Source organism: Chiloscyllium plagiosum, chromosome 33 (genome assembly GCF_004010195.1).
Source record: "Chiloscyllium plagiosum isolate BGI_BamShark_2017 chromosome 33, ASM401019v2, whole genome shotgun sequence".
Lineage (NCBI taxonomy): Eukaryota > Metazoa > Chordata > Chondrichthyes > Orectolobiformes > Hemiscylliidae > Chiloscyllium > Chiloscyllium plagiosum.
This window is the reverse complement of record NC_057742.1, coordinates 10,501,544-10,518,705: the sequence shown is the minus strand read 5'-3', so window position 1 is coordinate 10,518,705 and position 17,162 is coordinate 10,501,544. Positions and strand designations below refer to the sequence as shown.

General features: G+C 42.1%; 1 protein-coding gene across 22 annotated transcripts in view; it reads left to right on the top strand.

Moving 5' to 3' along the window:
* raraa (retinoic acid receptor, alpha a) overlaps positions 1-8,820 on the top strand; it is a 580,457-nt gene extending 571,637 nt beyond the window's left edge. For all 22 annotated transcript variants that reach the window (XM_043674897.1, XM_043674912.1, XM_043674905.1 and 19 more), the window contains 2 exons: positions 2,178-2,336; positions 4,325-8,820. In XM_043674897.1, the coding sequence (XP_043530832.1) occupies positions 2,178-2,336; positions 4,325-4,521 (356 nt within the window). In that variant the 3' untranslated portion in view covers positions 4,522-8,820. The remainder of the gene's footprint in view (positions 1-2,177; positions 2,337-4,324) is intronic.
* The last annotated feature ends 8,342 nt before the right edge of the window (positions 8,821-17,162 follow it).

Sequence of the window (17,162 nt, the reverse complement as noted above, 5' to 3'; positions counted from 1 at the left end):
CCATGCCAACCAAGTTTCCCAAACTAAATTAGTCCCATTTGCCTGCATTTGGCCTATATCCCTCTAAACCTTTCCTATTCATGTATCTGTCTAAATGTATTTTAAATATTGTAACTATACCTGCATCTATCACTTCCTCTGTCAGTTCATTCCATATGTGAACCAATTTGTCCTCCTATTTGTTGGCTTTACCATACGTTAACATTCTGATATTCGCGGATAAGATTGCCCTAATCCCTGGACAGTAATATTCAATAACGTCTCACCATTTTAAACACTTCTCTTTTCCTCCTCTTCCTACAAATGTGAATAACATTTCGCCACATTAAATTCGATCTGTCAATGTTTTAAATATAATTTACACTTTACAGACAGCAAAGTAGATGATAGGGAACAAAGCATAAACACATTCTCCATTCAAATCCCTGTGGGTACATGTCTTCATCAGAGACTGACCTTGAAATAGTTACTGCAAGGGTATTGTCATGGAATTCTGTTTGCAAGCAGCGGTTAGTTTATAAGAATAAAAGTTTGTGAAATACATAACTGTCTGTAATTTGATTTGAGTTTTTGACTGTTCTCTTTGGAGTGCACCTGCAAAATTCTCCATAAATCTGTTCATAGTGAAGACTGAAGTTTTGTAGACTCCTAAAGGAGTATTGCTGTCTTTTAGAAATTTTAGGAAAGCTGTTAAATTCCATACTGCCTCATTCCCTCGCTTATACACCCCAAAATGTCTTGTCCAGTTCCCAATAAGTGCTGAAATGGCCTATGAAGAGGTAAAATTGCTTTTCACAACTTATAGATAAGACAACTAAAAAATCAGCATGGATTTCTCAATGTTTGTAACCCCCTGTTGGAACATGCAGGTGTATGTGAATAGCAGATGAGAACAGAATTGGCCTTGGTTATGATGCACACCCCTGCTGAATAGTCATGGAGTCATACAGCACGAAAACAGACCCTTCGGTCCAACCCGTCCATGCTGACCAGATATCCCAACCCAATCTAGTCCCACATGCCTGCACTTGGCTCATATCCCTCCAAACCTTTCTTATTTATGTACTTATCCAAATATCTTTTAAATGTTATAACTGTACTTGTATCTACCACTTCCTCTGGCAGTTCATTCCATACACGAACCACTGTCAGTGTAAAGAGGCTGCCCCTCATGTCCTTTTTAAAACTTTCTCCTCTCATCTTGAAAATACACCCCCAGTTTTGAACTTAGACTAAAGACCCTTGTCATTCACCTTATCTGTGCCCTTCATGATTTTATATACTTTTATAAGCTCATTGACATTTATTCTCAACTCTAGCTCCTCTGATCTGTCTTCATCTCACTCTACCATTTTAGCCCGCTATTCCCATCTCCTTTTGCATCCTTCTTTCCCATTGGTTGTCCAGTTTATCCAGAAATGCATCTAAGTTATTCATTCAACCATTCTCTGTGATAATAAGGTTAGGGTTAACCTTTTTCATAACACTGTCCTTGGTGCCTGCATTCTATTAATGGAGATATTGGAGCAGGTGACAAAGCTTTTATTCAAAAAGGCAGACATTAAAAAACAACTTAAGAAAAGGAGAGAGAGGCAGTCAGTTGTGTAATAAACAGATTCAGGAATATATAAGGACCCAGAACGAGAGCAGCGGATCACAGAGGGTTCTAAGTCTGATGGAGGTGAGAGAGATCGAGGAAGAACCTCATTGATAGATTTGGAAACAAAGGTGACACTTTGAAATTTAGCATATGCCAGACTGGGAGCCAGTGTCGAATGACAAGCAAACAGTTGATTGACAAATGACGCCAAGCGCAAGTTAAGATTCAGGAAGTACAGAGTGTGGTGCTGGAAAATCACAGCAGGTCAGGCAGCATCCAAAGAGCAGTAGAGCCGAAGTTTCGGGTAAAAGCCCTTCAGGATTCCCGATGAAGGCCTTATGCCCGAAATCTCGACTCGCCTGCTCCTTGGATGCTGCCTGACCTGCTGTGCTTTTCCAGCACCACACTCCTGACTCTGATCTCCAGCATCTGCAGTCCTCACTTTCTCCTTTAGGAAGTACAGTACTGTCACAATTGCTGCATGCTCTGTCCATGTTAAACATACTGATTGTGAGAGGTTGACTGAAGCATATCGGGATATAACACTTGCTGATAGTAATGTGCTTTTATTTTGTAGACCGTCAGGACCTGGAGGAGCCAGAGAAAGTGGACAAGCTGCAGGAACCATTGTTAGAAGCTCTGAAGATCTATGTGAGGAAAAGGAGGCCAAACAAGCCACACATGTTCCCGAAAATGCTGATGAAGATCACAGATCTGCGCAGCATCAGTGCCAAAGGTGAGTGTGTTGGAGGCCATTGAGAAACGCAGCCACAACAACAACATAGAAGGGTACCGTGACCAATCTCATCAGGACTGAGAAGCGCGTCACTGGGAGGGGGGGCCTAACAAAATCATTGTAGTTCAATAAGAATAAGGCCACCCATTTCTGAGCCATTGCATTATACCAGATGTTGTGCATCAATTGATTGCAGATTTAGTCTCCTCCCAGACATGTCATAGCAAGTTCTGAATATTGCTAAATGCAAGGCATCACAGAAGACCTAAAATCAGAGCTTTGTCTTGCAATCGACAGGATTGACACACAAGAAACAAGCTTGGAAAGGGAGCACCAATTTATACAGCATGAGAAGAGGATGCTGTTTGGTTGCACCATGGCTGGCACGGAGAGGCAATAGAAGATGTTAACCATCAGTCTTCATTCCAAGTATATATTAATATCACTTGGAGGCTGTGAAAGGCTGATATTATTTCATACCCTCAGGTCATATATCTTTAAATGGCTGTATTCTTTAAAATTGACTTCTTACTTTCTGTAAAGCACCCTTAAAGACATCCCATGCCTCCACATGAGCAGCACCTGAATCTGAGCAATGCGCAGTTACAGGAAACTGCCCCAATTACGTGTAATGGAGGAGATAGTGGTGTCATGATAATGTCACTGGACTAGTCATCCAGAGGCCTCAGTTATGGTTCTCTGGACATGGGTTCACATTGACCCATGGCAGCTGACAGAATTTAAATTCACAAAATTTGGAGATGGAAAATGGTCTTCATAGTGGCAGCTATGAAACAAGCATCAATTGTTGTAAAAACCTGTCTGGTTCACTAATATCCTTTAGCGAAGGAAGTCTGCTGTCCTTATCCAGACCGGAGTACATGTGATTTCAGCCCAACAGCACTGCAATTGACTTTTAACTATCTGCCAGAATGGCTGGATAAGCCACTCTGTCCAAAAACATGTGCTGGCCCAACCAGTAACATCAGCACCGCAAGCAAGATGCAACATCTGTCCATTGAAACTTAGGTACTGTTAATAAAGCCGAGCCCCATTGCAAGCCTGATTGGAAACTCAATCCCTGTTTCTCTCGCACAGTGTTTGGATGCAACACTTAAACATCACCCACTATCATCAATAATAACCAGTTATGTTTATCAAACCTCTTTGGCATAAAGAACATCATACTAATTTATAAATGAAATGAAAGGAAAAATAAATTATGAAGACTACTGAATGAAAATTATTACTCATTATTATGATGATCACAAATTGCGATGAAACAGATGGCAAAAATCTTCTTTATTTGTTCACAGAATGTAGACATCACTGGTTAGGCCTAGAGGGAGGTCTAGAGTCATATGTAGACCAGACCAGGTGAAAGTGAGAGGTTCCCTTCCCTAAAGGACATGAATTAACTGGATGAGATTTTTTTAAAATGACAATTGACAGTGGTTACATGGTCACCATTCGGTCAACTTTTTAACTCCAGATTTTTATTGAATTTAAATTTCTCCATCCGTCATGGTGGAATTCAAACCCATTTCACCAGAACGTTAGTCTGGACCCTTGTACTAGACCAGTGACAAAACCATTAGGCCACTCTAAATTATTGGTACCCCATTTACAAACTAAGGATCCCTACAATGTGGAAGCAGGCCATTCAGCCCATCAAAAGCCACACCGACCCTGTGAATAGCATCTCACCCCCACTACCCTCACCCTGTAACCCTGCATTTCCATGGCTAATCCAGCTAACCACATCTCTGGATGCTATGGGCAATTTAACATGGCCAATTCACCTAACCTGCATACTTTTGGAGAACCCTGTGCTTTGATGGAGTCCCCCAACATTGTCAGTGCCAGCCTCTGATATTTGGTAATAAATTGCTCAAGCGTCACTGCTAACCTTTTTTTTCTCCATTTCTCTGTCTCATGGTTGTGTGCGTTTTCTCTCTCTCTCTCTCTCTCTCTCTCTCTGTTCCTAGGAGCTGAGCGGGTCATCACCCTCAAAATGGAGATCCCTGGATCCATGCCACCGCTCATTCAGGAAATGCTGGAGAATTCTGACGGAATTGATCCTTCCTCCTCACCTTGCAGTAAAGGCAGTGCTGCGCGTGCGTGCAGCAGCCCGAGCTTGTCCCCGAGCTCTACCAGCAGCAGTCCAAACACTCAGTCACCATAGCTTCCAGAGAAGGAGCAAGTGAGTCAGACTGTCACTCACATGGACGCTTGGCGTGAGGGTGAAATATTCACAGGAGAGCCACAGTATTGTTTGCCACGTACTCTGCAGCTTGTGGAAGGCGTTTCGGACTGAGTTGGAGCTTACACACTGTGCATAACCATGCTGGAAGCTCTTTCAAACGTGCGTAATTGAGATGGACGCTGAATTCAAGGCTGTGTGAACAGCTGAGAAAAAAAAACCCACATAGACACACACACGCACACATGCACACATTTCCACACACATGCACACAGTTATACACCCATGCCTTCCCCGTCCCTCTTTAAAAATAGGAATCACCATTCTTGAAGCAGACTCTGTTCCACATTGCAAGCCTTCAGCTTCTGGTTTTAGACCACGCTTTGATTTAACGCTAGGAGAGAACTATAAGGACCATTTGTGTTAATTTGTTTTTGAAATATTTTTCCTCTCCTTTTGTTTATCTTTCATAATCTCATATAAATACTAGCTGATAGACTGGTTCACCAGCAGAAAATCCAGTAGCATCCAAAAAACAAGGAATTCAAACAAAGAAACGTTTATACGAATGAAACATTTCATGAATTATTTTTGTGAACTGTTAGATGGAATTTACCAGAGGAGGAAGGAAAAGCATGATGATGTCATCACATTTTTGAAATGAGTTGCATTCAAGATGGAAGATAATGAAGGTAACAAGGTTCCGCTAGGGATGTCTGTAAATATGCTGTTCTGTTTAATGTACTCACAACAGGTTTCCAACCTTTACTTTTATGCTTTTGTTGATCGGACGTTCATTTTAAGCACATTTATTTCTGAGGGTAAGCACAGCTCTGAAGTACCGTGTCGATCTGTAATATTGTGCGCAGGCCGCTGCGTAGCCAGGGAGCTATCTGTGCACGTGCACTCACGTACTAGGGTCCCACCTCACGCCCCACGCTGCAAATTAGAGTTTATTGGCATAGATGGTGCCCTTTCCCAATCTGGGGCTGAAAGTGAGTCATAGTTTACAGCACAGGCTGCTGGTTAACAAGGACCCTGCATCCTTTGGCTTTAATTGTCTGGATTCTGAGATTGTGTGCCAACTCCGGTTGTTTTGAAGTACATCAGTGGAGGTGAGGAGCATATCATGTCAACTAAATGCTTCCTCGTCCTCACTGATCATGTATACCGACCTGGGAAGTTATCGGTGAACTAATTTGACTGCAGTTTACACAGGAGGTTCAGTCACATTCAGCAGTGTCACTGGCAAAAAAAAAGGAATTTGTGTTTCTCAGGATATGACCATGGTGTACTGTGACCATTGACCAGCATAGTGCTCAGGGTGTTCTGATGGTTCATTCAAAGGAGTGATCGATCGCCTTTCGACTTCACTTTGTTTGACTCTCAGTACCCTTGTTATAGTTAACGCTTTAAACTGCATTGGAATTTTTTTTTTTGATATTTGAGGCTGCCGTGTTTGAATGTGCACGCAATTCTAAGAGTGAAACAGGCCTGACTGGATGCAAGTGCGCTGTCATGGGCTGAGGCAAAACACCACTCCTTCAAAATCCATCGTTCCTCTGCTCTCTACCTCTCCCACCAACTCGTAAATCTCGACTGAGGTCGGGGAAAACCACTCTTCCAAGAAGGCAGAAACCAGGATTGTGTTTTGTTTTCCTCTCTTTTATACTTGAGGGGACCTCTGAGATAACTCAACATTATTGCCCACTCCTCATTATGCAGAGAAGAGACAGTGAGCTGCTTTCTCAAATCACTGGTAGAGGTTTAATGTGACTGAGTGACATGGGCTGGTCCACAGCACAGTTAAGACTCATCCACATTGGTGCTGGACTAGAGTCAGCTATAGTCCAGGTAAAGGTGGCAAGTTTACTTCCCTAAAAGACTCAAGTTGAACCAGTAGAGTTTTTTTATGACAATCCAACAGCTTCGTGATCATTGTTTCTGGTGCCAGTGCTTTACTTTCAGATTTTTATATTTGTTTCTTGCTGTATTCAAATTTTCAAACCTACCTAGTTATATGATCTTTAATGCCAATCACCAAAGCTCACAACTGACTGGTATTGTGTGGAAAAAAAGGTAATAGACAATGGATGAAGCGCAAAACAAATTGTGGGAACAATTCGGCTGAACAAGTGCAAGCCAAATAAACTGAAACCATTTTCAATCAATCTGGGCTCGTCAGTGAGAAAGATTAGACCAAGTAATTGGGGTGAGTGTGGGGAGGACAAGTTATTGATGAATTTTTTTCCCATCAGTTTTGAGGTGATTATTTTGACCTTCAACCTTTTGTCAAAATAAGAAATCCATTCGCAGGTCCAAGGTCTTGCAGCATGTGAGTCTGTTTCCAGCAAAGAGCAAGGTCTTTTATTCTGCTGATGTTGAGGTCTCAGATGATGGAATTTCTTCAGTTCTTGACTGAACGTAAATCACTTTGACAAGACAAAAACTGGGAGGATGAGGAAGCAAAGTCCTCTGGTGTGAAGGTTAAAAGGTTGCATAAAATCGCTGGCTATCGGTCTGGGATGAGATTCAACCAGGGCATTTTTTAAAGTTTAGATCAATTTGAGCTTTGCGTGAAGACAAGGCAGTGTGTAGCAGACCATCAAAGCATAATGATGTGACTGGGGGACACTGCACTGGCACCTGTCAGCGAGGCTGTGCACTTAGCAGGAATGATACTCCCAGCTGCTGGTTTTTCCTTTTGATAGTTTAAAACAAGGCACCTCTCACCACAAGCAATTGACAATGTAATAGAGGAAGAGACGCTTTTCTGCCTGGGTGCCAGGGCCAGGGTTTCTGCGTGTGGGGTTAAATGTTTTGGTTCTGGGTGTTGCAGTCAGATGCAAGAGAATTCACAAGCCCCCATTTCCACAGGGGTGAATAGTGATGAGCAAAGGGAGACAAAAGGAGGTGACTGGCATATGCAAGTCAGAGGTCTTTCTCCTGCAAGATAACTCACAACACAGTAGCAGCAGCCAAGTACGAAGAGTGTAAGATCAATGCAGTCGGTACTAACTCCAGAAGCACCCTTAGTTTTTAGAAAGATCAGAAGCTCAGCTGATCTAAACTTTAACACAGTCCATATCTTGTTTGTGCTTCAGTGGCATCCATCCAGCACACTGGAGAGTTATGGCCCTCCCAGCACCCCTCTAACTGCTGAGATTTCAATAAAAGAATGTACTTGGTACACCCAGATTTACACTTTGCAGATTCCACCATGTAGTTTGGACAATCCCATTTGACAATTTCAGTGGAAGTGTCCTAAAATTGGAGACCAATTGAACAATTTACACACGATCCATAATCTCTGGAGAATGTAGCAGATGAAGGGTTAGCATCAACCAATCAACCTTTTTCCTCATAGTCCGGTGCCTATTCCAGGAAAGTAGCTTTCGAAAGGTGCAAAACTAATGCCTTTTCAGCTTAAAGTTTTTTTTTGGTGCAGATTTTATTTTTGGGCAAATTCTCCACATCAAAATGGCTTCAGTTTTTCTTAAAAGGAGAATTCACAGCTCAGTATTAATTTTTTTATATATATATAATATTTATTGGAGTTTTAGCTCTCAGTTTGAATGACGCAATCTCAGCCTTGGTCTACTTGCCTTTAGCAAACCTAAGCAAATAGTGCCACTCACTGGCCATTATTATTATTGCAAGTTCATTTTCAGTGCATGGTATGTGAGACCAAGCATCTGAAACTGCTGAAAACAGGCTCAGTGAAAAGATAGCACATTTCCCAATGAAGTCTTGCAGTACAAGGGGAAGAAGACACCTAATCCTGATTGTGACCCAGAACGGATGGGGCACAAGTGTTTTGGGTTATTGTGAGTTAGAGATCATGAATGAAAACTTCCCTCCCTGGCTGCACTGTACGTTCCCCTTGTTCACGGATATTATCTTATTGCTCTACCTTGTGAATGAATTCCTCCCAGCACGTCCCTTCCCCACCTTCCTCCCAGCCCAGTGACAGCACATCTGTCTCTGTGTTTGTAAGTGGCAGTGTGGCCCAATTCAGTGTCATATTTTACACAATTTTTCTATTGTAAAACAGCCACCTGTGGTTTTATCAGAATAAAAGGTACAGTTACACATTTAGTTGGATCATTAACCTGACACCTCCACTGTTTATGGCAAGTTCTTGTTCTGTTCCTGGATGTGTTAGTGTACCAAGTCAGACTGTACAGTAAGATTTCCTATAATAAGGCTTTCTCTGTGCAGATGTTACTGTTAAATTTTCATGAAGTCTACTGGCAAAAGAATAAAGTTATATTTATTCTACAATGATGCAGAGTGGTCTTTGTTTATACTGTAATTGTTGATTCCCTGAAATGATATGCAACTTCAGTGATATCAAGTATCAGAAGTAGGTTTGGATAAGAAGTATTCAGATATACACTTGCTATGGGTCAAGTACTGGAAAATGGGATTAGAATAGGTGGGTGACTGTTTTTGACCATTTCAGACTCAGTGGGTTGGAGAGCCTTTTTCTGTTCTATAGATTTCTATGACAGTGAGACTGGCCCTGATATCAGAGTCCAGTGTGGAAGGTCACAGAAAGTGCAGGTTGGAATGTGTGGGTGGCCAAGCTCCAGAGTGTGTAAGTACTGCCCTCCCAACAGGGCAAATCCTGGCAACATCCATGTAAACTTCTCCTGCACCCGCTCACATTTACCAAATCTTTCCTATAGAAGGCCAGAATTGGAGACAGCATTGCAAAAGTGCCCTCAGCAATGTCCTGACATCGTGACATCCCAACTCTTGCACTCAGTGCACTGACCAGTGAAGGCAAGAATGTCAAATGCCTTCTTCATCACCCAGTCTACCTGTGACTCCACTTTCAGGAACTACGAACCTACACCCCTAGGTCTCTTTGCTCAGCAACACACCCAGGCCCTACCATTAACTATAAAAACAAGGACTGCGGATGCTGGAAACCAGAGCCTCGATTTGAGTGGTGCTGGAAAAGCACAGCAGTTCAGGCAGCATCCTAGGAGCAGGAAAATCAATGTTTCATGCAAAAGCCCTTCATCAAGAATAGAGGCAGAGTGCCTGCAGGGTGGAGAGATAAAATAACTATAAAAGCTCTTCCCTGGTTTGTCTTATCAAAGTGCAGCACCTCACCTTTATCTAAATTAAACTCCATTTACCACTTCTTGGCCCATTTGATCAAGGTCCTGTTGTACTCTGAGATAATCTTGTCGTAAAAAGTTAATGTACAGGTACAGCAAATAGTTAAAGAGAAAATATATTTTAAGTTGATGCTTTTTAAGCCATTTCACTCTCTGGAAGTCCCAGGTGTGAAGGTCTGCGGATGGAATTTGAAAATCAACAGGTCATATTTTATCATAATGAAACCCACAGTCCCAAGCTCTCTGATCACAGCATCTTATTCCTTGAATGAGTGCAGAGATTTTCTCTCTCCTGCAGAAGACTGTTACCAACATGAATTGACCTGTGTAAAGAAATGAATTCAGTCCATTGGTCCTGAATTGACTACTTTAAACACTTGGTACCTTTTAATGGTACCTTGTCTCGCCATCATGACACATCCTGCTGGCTTTGCGGTTTTCCCTACATTGTACCACTCCTGATCAAAAGTTTTATAGTTGCATGTTACTAATGTGACAACATAGCACTGTATTCCTTTTGCTTCATTGATTGCTTTGTTTTAACCGGAAATGTTAAGTGTTGAGACGTGAACCACTCCCAGGAGTTTTCAGATTGTACATCACTATTTACCCCAGGTGTGTCTTGCATTCCTTCTGACATTGTCTAGCTTATTACAATTAGCTGGATCAGATTTCAGCCAGGAATGATTTGTCTGGCGGTAACTTTTGTTTAGGCTAGTTGGTAGTTTTTTGGCTGCTTCAGTCACCACACTTCTCCTTCCTCGCAGTTTAGCTTAGAATTATCTGTGAATGTGACCAAATAGCGCTTCATTTTCTGATATGTATCCATTTTTTGTAGTTTAGAAAGTGACACTGCATCTCCCTCATCAGATAATTAAGACCCACATCACTTATCCACTTTCCTGTTCAACTATGCCTGACACTAAATTTCTATCGCAACCTTTCACAGAGATAAGTATGAAACAATTTCTAGAGATTTACATATGCACCTGTCAAATGTCAATTTAAGATGGTATTTTCTTGAAGTGGTCCACCACTTCTCAAAGCGTTTTGGTGACTGTCATGAAGTAGCCATCCACACAGGACCTGATGATTAGTTCCATTATTGTGCTAATGTAAGTGCAATGGAATACAAAACAAAAGACGCGATTTGGAGACGCCGGTTTCGGACTGAGGTGTACAAAGTTTTTAAAAAAAACCCAAAAGATGTTGGATATACTCAGCAGGCTAGGCAGCTTCCATGCAGACTGATACAGAACCAACAATACAGATCGGTGACCTCCCACCTGATTCTCTGTTTTTCATTTCCAATTTCAGTGGTATTTATCGGTTGTAACAGTTTTGTAATGCTTAATGTATGTTTGTTTCATTACCTTCCCTGAAAACCATTAGTGTGTAGAATTTATTGTAAAACTGATGGATTTCCATTTGTTCATCTCCTGTTGATGATAGCCAGTCCCCTTGAGAATGTGATTTTCTAACTGCTTCTGCATCTCAACTGAGCAACTATCGTGTGGTACTGAATGAATGAATGGAGCTGTGGGCAGACAAATCCTTAAGGGACTTAAAAGAGTTGGAAAGTGAGATATTAGATATACTGGTTGAATTTTCCAGAATTCAACAGATCCTATCAGATTGCAAACTATTACTGTTGATAGGAGCAAACGGTGAAACTTGTTGACAAAACTCAGCAGGTCTTATAGGATCCCTATTGTGTGAAAACAGGCTATTTGGCCCATCAAATTCATGCTGACCCTTTAAAGAGCATCCCACCCAGACCTAGCCTCTTACCCTTTCTCCATAACCCTGCTTTCCCCATGGTGAGCCTACCTTACCTGGACACGACGGACAATTTAGCATGGCCAATCCATCTAACCTGTACATCTTTGGACTGTGGGAGGAAATCCACGCAAACATGGGGTGAATGTGCAAATGCCATGCCGAGGGTGGAATCAAACCTGGGGAGAAAACTCAAAAGACTGAAGTGCAAAGAGACTTGGGAGTTGTACTCCAGGGTTCTCTCAGGATAAACTTGCAGGTTGAATCAGTAGTTAGGAAGGCAAATTGACAGCATTTATTTTGAGAGGACTTGAATAAAAACACAGAGAAGTACTTCTGAGGCTCTGGTCAGACCACATTTGTGCACAGTTGTGGGCCCCATATCTCAGGAAGGATTATTGGCTCTGGAGCATGTTCAGGAGGGGTTCACTAGAATGGTCCCAGGAATGAAAAGTTTATGAGCAACATTTGAGAATTCTGGGTTTATACTAATGGAGTTTAGAAGGATGAGGGGGATCTAATTGAAACATACATAATACTGAATGGCCTTTACAGAATAGATGTTGGAAAGATGTTTCCGTTGGTAGGTGAGACTACGACACGAGGGCATAACCTTAGAGTAAAGGGAAAGACCTTTTAGAATGGCAATAAAGAGAAACTTAGAGTCATAGAGATGAACAGCATGGAAACAGACCTTCCAGTCCAACTTGTCCATGCCAACCAGATATTCCAACATAATCTGGTCTCATTTGCCAGCACTTGGCCCATTTCCCTCTAAATCCTTCCTATTCATATACCCATCCAGATGCCTTGTTTAAAAGTTGCAACTGTACCAGCCTCCACCACGTCCTCTGTCAGCTCATTCCACACATACAGTACCCTCTGCGTGAAAATGTTGCCCCTTAGGCCCCTTTTATGTCTTTCCCCTCTTTTCTAAACTTACGCCCTCTACTTCTGGACTCTCTTTCCCCCCCCCCAGGGAAAATACTTTGTCTATTTACCTATCCATGCCCCTCATGATTGTATAAACCTCTATGAGGTCATCCCTCAGCCTTCGACGCTCCAAGAAAAATAGCCCCAGCTAATTCAGCCTCTTCCTATAGCTCAAGTTTCACAGCATCTTTCCAATAGGAAGGAGACCAGAATTGCACGCAACATTTCATATTACAGAGGAGGAAGTACTGGATGTCTTGAAACACATAAAAGTGGATAAATCCCCAGGATCTGATCAGGTGTACCCTAGTATTCTTTGGGAAGCTAGGGAAGTGATTGCTGGATCTCTTGCTGAGATATGTGTCACAGGTGAGGTGCCAGAGACTGGAAGTTGGCTAACGTGGTGCCACTGTTTAAGAAGGGTGGTAAGGACAAGCCAGGAAAGTATAGACCAGTGAGCCTGATGTTGGTGGTAGGCAAGTTGTTGGTGGGAATCCTGAGGGACAGGATGTACATATATTTGGAAAGGCAAGGACTTTTTAGGGATAGTCAACATGGCTTTCTGCTTGAGGAATCATGTCTCACAAACTTGATTTGAGTTTTTTGAAGAAGTAACAAAGAGGATTGATGAGGGCTGTTCAATAAATTCTGAAGATGAAGATTTCAGTGGATATTAGTAAATGCTCCCTATGTGGCTGCTGAAAGAGAAAAAAAGATTTTGGGTGGGACCCATCATGCAAAGTTGGTGATAAGTGTTAACCTGTCCTCCTCCTTTCAGCTTGTCTGACCTGCTGAGTATTTCCAGTTTTTCTACTTTGTATTAACTTGCTTCAGATTTTGACAGAGGGTATTTTGTTTAACACTGGTAGATTTTCTCATATCTCTTTTGGTGAAAAGCTATTTCTATTGAATAATCGCCTTCGTAAAGAATTGCTCTTGTTGTTTTGTTCAAGTTTTAGCATTTTTATGATGTCAGTGGTTTGTTTCCAATGAGAGCTCCCCTGTAATTCTTGCTTCCAACACAAGAGGGCACCAGAAATACAAGGAACCAGAAAATGTGAAACAGAATTGTGGATGCTGGAAATCTGGACAGGAACAGTAGCTGCTGGAAAATCTCAGCAGTTCAGGCAGTATCCGTGGAGAGAAATCAGAGTTGATATTTCTGGTCCAGTGACCCTTCTTCAGAACATCTGCTTTGATCCAGGTGGGGAACTGCAGGGACAACTCTGCAGCTATGCCCTGGCTTGTTTTGATAAAACAAGCACACAGCAAATTTCCAGCTGTGCAATTGTAAGCATAAATATTACCTGCTCATTCTATAGTTAAAATGTGCAGATAGGGATTTTTTTTTAAAAACTTTTAAATAGAAGCTGCTCCAAAACAAATCATCTTTGTCCAGCTCAAGGAAGGCACTCGAATGCCATATAGGTGTCGCTGTGTAGATTAGATTCCCCACAGTGTGGAAACAGTCCCTTCGGCCCAACAAGTCCACACCGATCCTCCGAAGAGCAACCCATTCAGACCCATTCCACTACATTCACCCCTGACTAATGCACCTAACACTACGGGCAATTTAGCATAGCCAATTCACCTAACCTGCACATCTTTGGACTGGGGGAGGAAACCGGAGCACCCGGAGGAAACCCACGCAGACACGGGGAGAACATGCAAACTCCACACACACAGCCTGAGGCAGGAAGGAGACCCTCATTCAGAGGAAACAGAATAGAAACAGACCCTTTGGATCAACTCGTCCATTCCGACCAAGATCGCAAACTAAACTAGTTCCACTTGCCTTTGGCCTCTATCCCTCTAAAAAGGGTTCTTTGTTCTTCAGGCGAAAGTGAGGACTGCAGATGCTGGAGATTAGAGGCAACGGTGTGCTGCTGGAAAAGCACAGCAGGTCAGGCAGCATCCGAGGAGCAGGAGAGTTGACGTTTCAGGAAAAAGCCCTTCATCAGGAATGTTCTTTATACATGAATGGGCAGGAAGCAGAGGGGTACAGACCCTTAAAAAATAGGCGACAGGTTTAGATAGAGGATCTCTGAATCAGCGCAGGCTTGGAGGGCCAAAGGGCCTGTTCTTGTGCTGTAATTCTCTTTGTTCTTTAAACCTTTCCTATTCATGTACCTGTCCAAATCTCTCTTAAATGTTGAAACAGTATCTGCATCTACCACTTCTTATGGCACTTCAATCCACAAAGCAGCCACTTCCTGTGTGAAAAAGTTGCCCCTCAGGTCCCTTTTAAATCTTTTTCCTTTAACCTTAAAACTATGCCCTCTAGTTTTGAACTCCCCTGCCCTGGAGAAAAGACCTTTGCTATTCACCCTCATGATTTTATAAACCTCTATAATGTCACTCCTCAACCTCCAAAGGTCCAGTGAAAGAAGTCCCAAGAAATTCCTGAAGGAACACAAGTTGAAAATACCTGTCAGCAAGAGAAATTGAGGAAACGGAACCAAAGGAAGGAATGCCAGTGATCACCAGACCAAGGACCAATTCCATCTCCCGGAAACACCTGAGAAATGTGTGTTCGGAGTTGCAGGTCATCAGTCACACAAGGCCCCATCGAACCCGTGACACAGAATTTCCGAAGTGGACAATTGTACTTGTTAGCGAGTGATTGCTGCTGACAATGATGATACAGCACCCTTGCAATCTCTGCCTTTGAGGTGGGCATGGGAATATTTACACCTCATTGTGCAATGTGAGAAAATTATTTTTCATTCAGGAAGTCGCTAGAGTATGTTCAGGTGTGAGACTGCCTGGAAATGAGGTGGAGGCAAGTTCAATTGAGGCATTCAAGAGGTCTTTGGATGATTATGTGGATAGAAATGGCATACATGGATATGGGGGAAAGGCAGGAGATTAGCACTAGGTGATAAAGCAGACACCGGTTCAGTGGGCTGAAAGGCCTCTTTCTGAGCTGTTGTAATTTTGTGATGTCACACATAGTGCTGACCCAGGTGTAGAATTGCCATTTTTCTCTTGGTCACTGGAACTAACTTATTGTGTTCTGTACAAATTGCCACTGAATATAGGGATCTCATCTCAAGGAGCAGACCCAATGCTAACGATTTAAGGCAACCAGGAATTGGCAGCAACCCAGCTTTATCAACACTCAGACTACTTGACATTTGTAAGACTCAAACAGTATCAATGCCAACGAGCAGCGAAATCGACATTTCGGGCAAAAGCCCTTCATCAGGCTTTTGCCCGAAACGTCGATTTCGCTGCTCATTGGATGCTGCCTGAACTGCTATGCTCTTCCAGCACCACTGATCCAGAATCTGGTTTCCAGCATCTGCAGTCATTGTTTTTACCTAGTATCAATTCCAATACAACTATGTTGAATTTATCTTCTTGGGTTCACTGTCCAAAGGCTAATCTACTGGACCTCCACAACCTGCACCATGGCTAGAGGGTGGAAGCTGGAATGGCGATCAAACCTTGTGTTGTTGACAGCAATAAATTCATTGAGGTCTAAAGTACAGGCTCTTCAGCTCATCAAAAAAACAATCACTCAGCTATTCTAATCTGATCCACACTGATGCTCTGCCAACTGGCTTGATCAAGCAGGTAGGTTTTAAAAAAGTAAAAGAGAAAGCTGAGTAGCAGTCCATAGAAATCTAGCTCTAGGTGGAACGTTATAACATTCCAAACACTTCGCAGTCCATTAAGTTTTTTTGAGGTGTTGCCACTGTTGTTATGAAGAGAATGTAGCAACTAGTTTGCATAGAGCAAACTGCAGTAAAATTGACGTTTCGGGCAAAAGCCCTTCATCAGGAATAAAGGCAGAGGCTCTCTGCCTTTATTCCTGATGAAGGGCTTTTGCCCGAAACATCGATTTTACTGCTCCTCGGATGCTGCCTGTACTGCTGTGCTCTTCCAGCACCACTAATCTAGAATCTGGTTTCAAGCATCTGCAGTCATTGTTTTTACCTGCATAGAGCAAACTCCCAGCTATGAAATAATGCTCTGATCATCAGTTTTCAAAGATTGATTGATTGCAGGTTAAGTGTTGTCAGGATACCTGGCAGAACATCATTTTTGAATAATGTCCCCACCCCATGAAGGCAGCTGAAGGTAAAACGTGTTGCTGTTTGTGGTGATTCTTGATCAATCTAGTGCACTGGGAAGTGTCAGTCCAACTTAGCTCATATCGTTCTGACCCAATTTGGGAAGCAATTTGGAGAAGTGTCCTAATTACTTTGGGGTGTTATGTTTGTTTTAATTTTGAAGGATTTTTGTGTGTGTGTGTGGTAAGGGAGGTGTAACTGTAACTGTACAACTTGTAATATCATCAGTGGATTCAGATTGGTTATATATAACTCCCTAGCTTGTAAATCAGAAATTCGGTTTTCCCTAACTTGTAATTTCAGTGAGAATACCCTTAAATTATAAAGTTTGTTAAAAAAAATTTCACATTAAATTATAAAATTCTCACAATTTTAAGACAAGCAATTCATGTTGGACAACTAGAGATGTGTAGAAAAATACATTTAAAAATATGTATAAAATGATGTTAAAAATATAATTAGATTGTTGTAAAGCCAACATAATGATGGGAAGATGAGGTTCAGATGCAAGAAGGTCCATTAGATCAATCTGATCACAATCTCTATCCATTCCCAAGTTTGAAACAAAAAGACAACTCTGAATATTCAGAAGGTGACAATTTAATTTTGTTCCTGTCTGGATTGGAGGGGACTGAGGGCAGCACAGCCTTTAGTTCTGAGCGCAGAAGCAGAAGATTTCTTGGAATAATTCCAGGTAAGA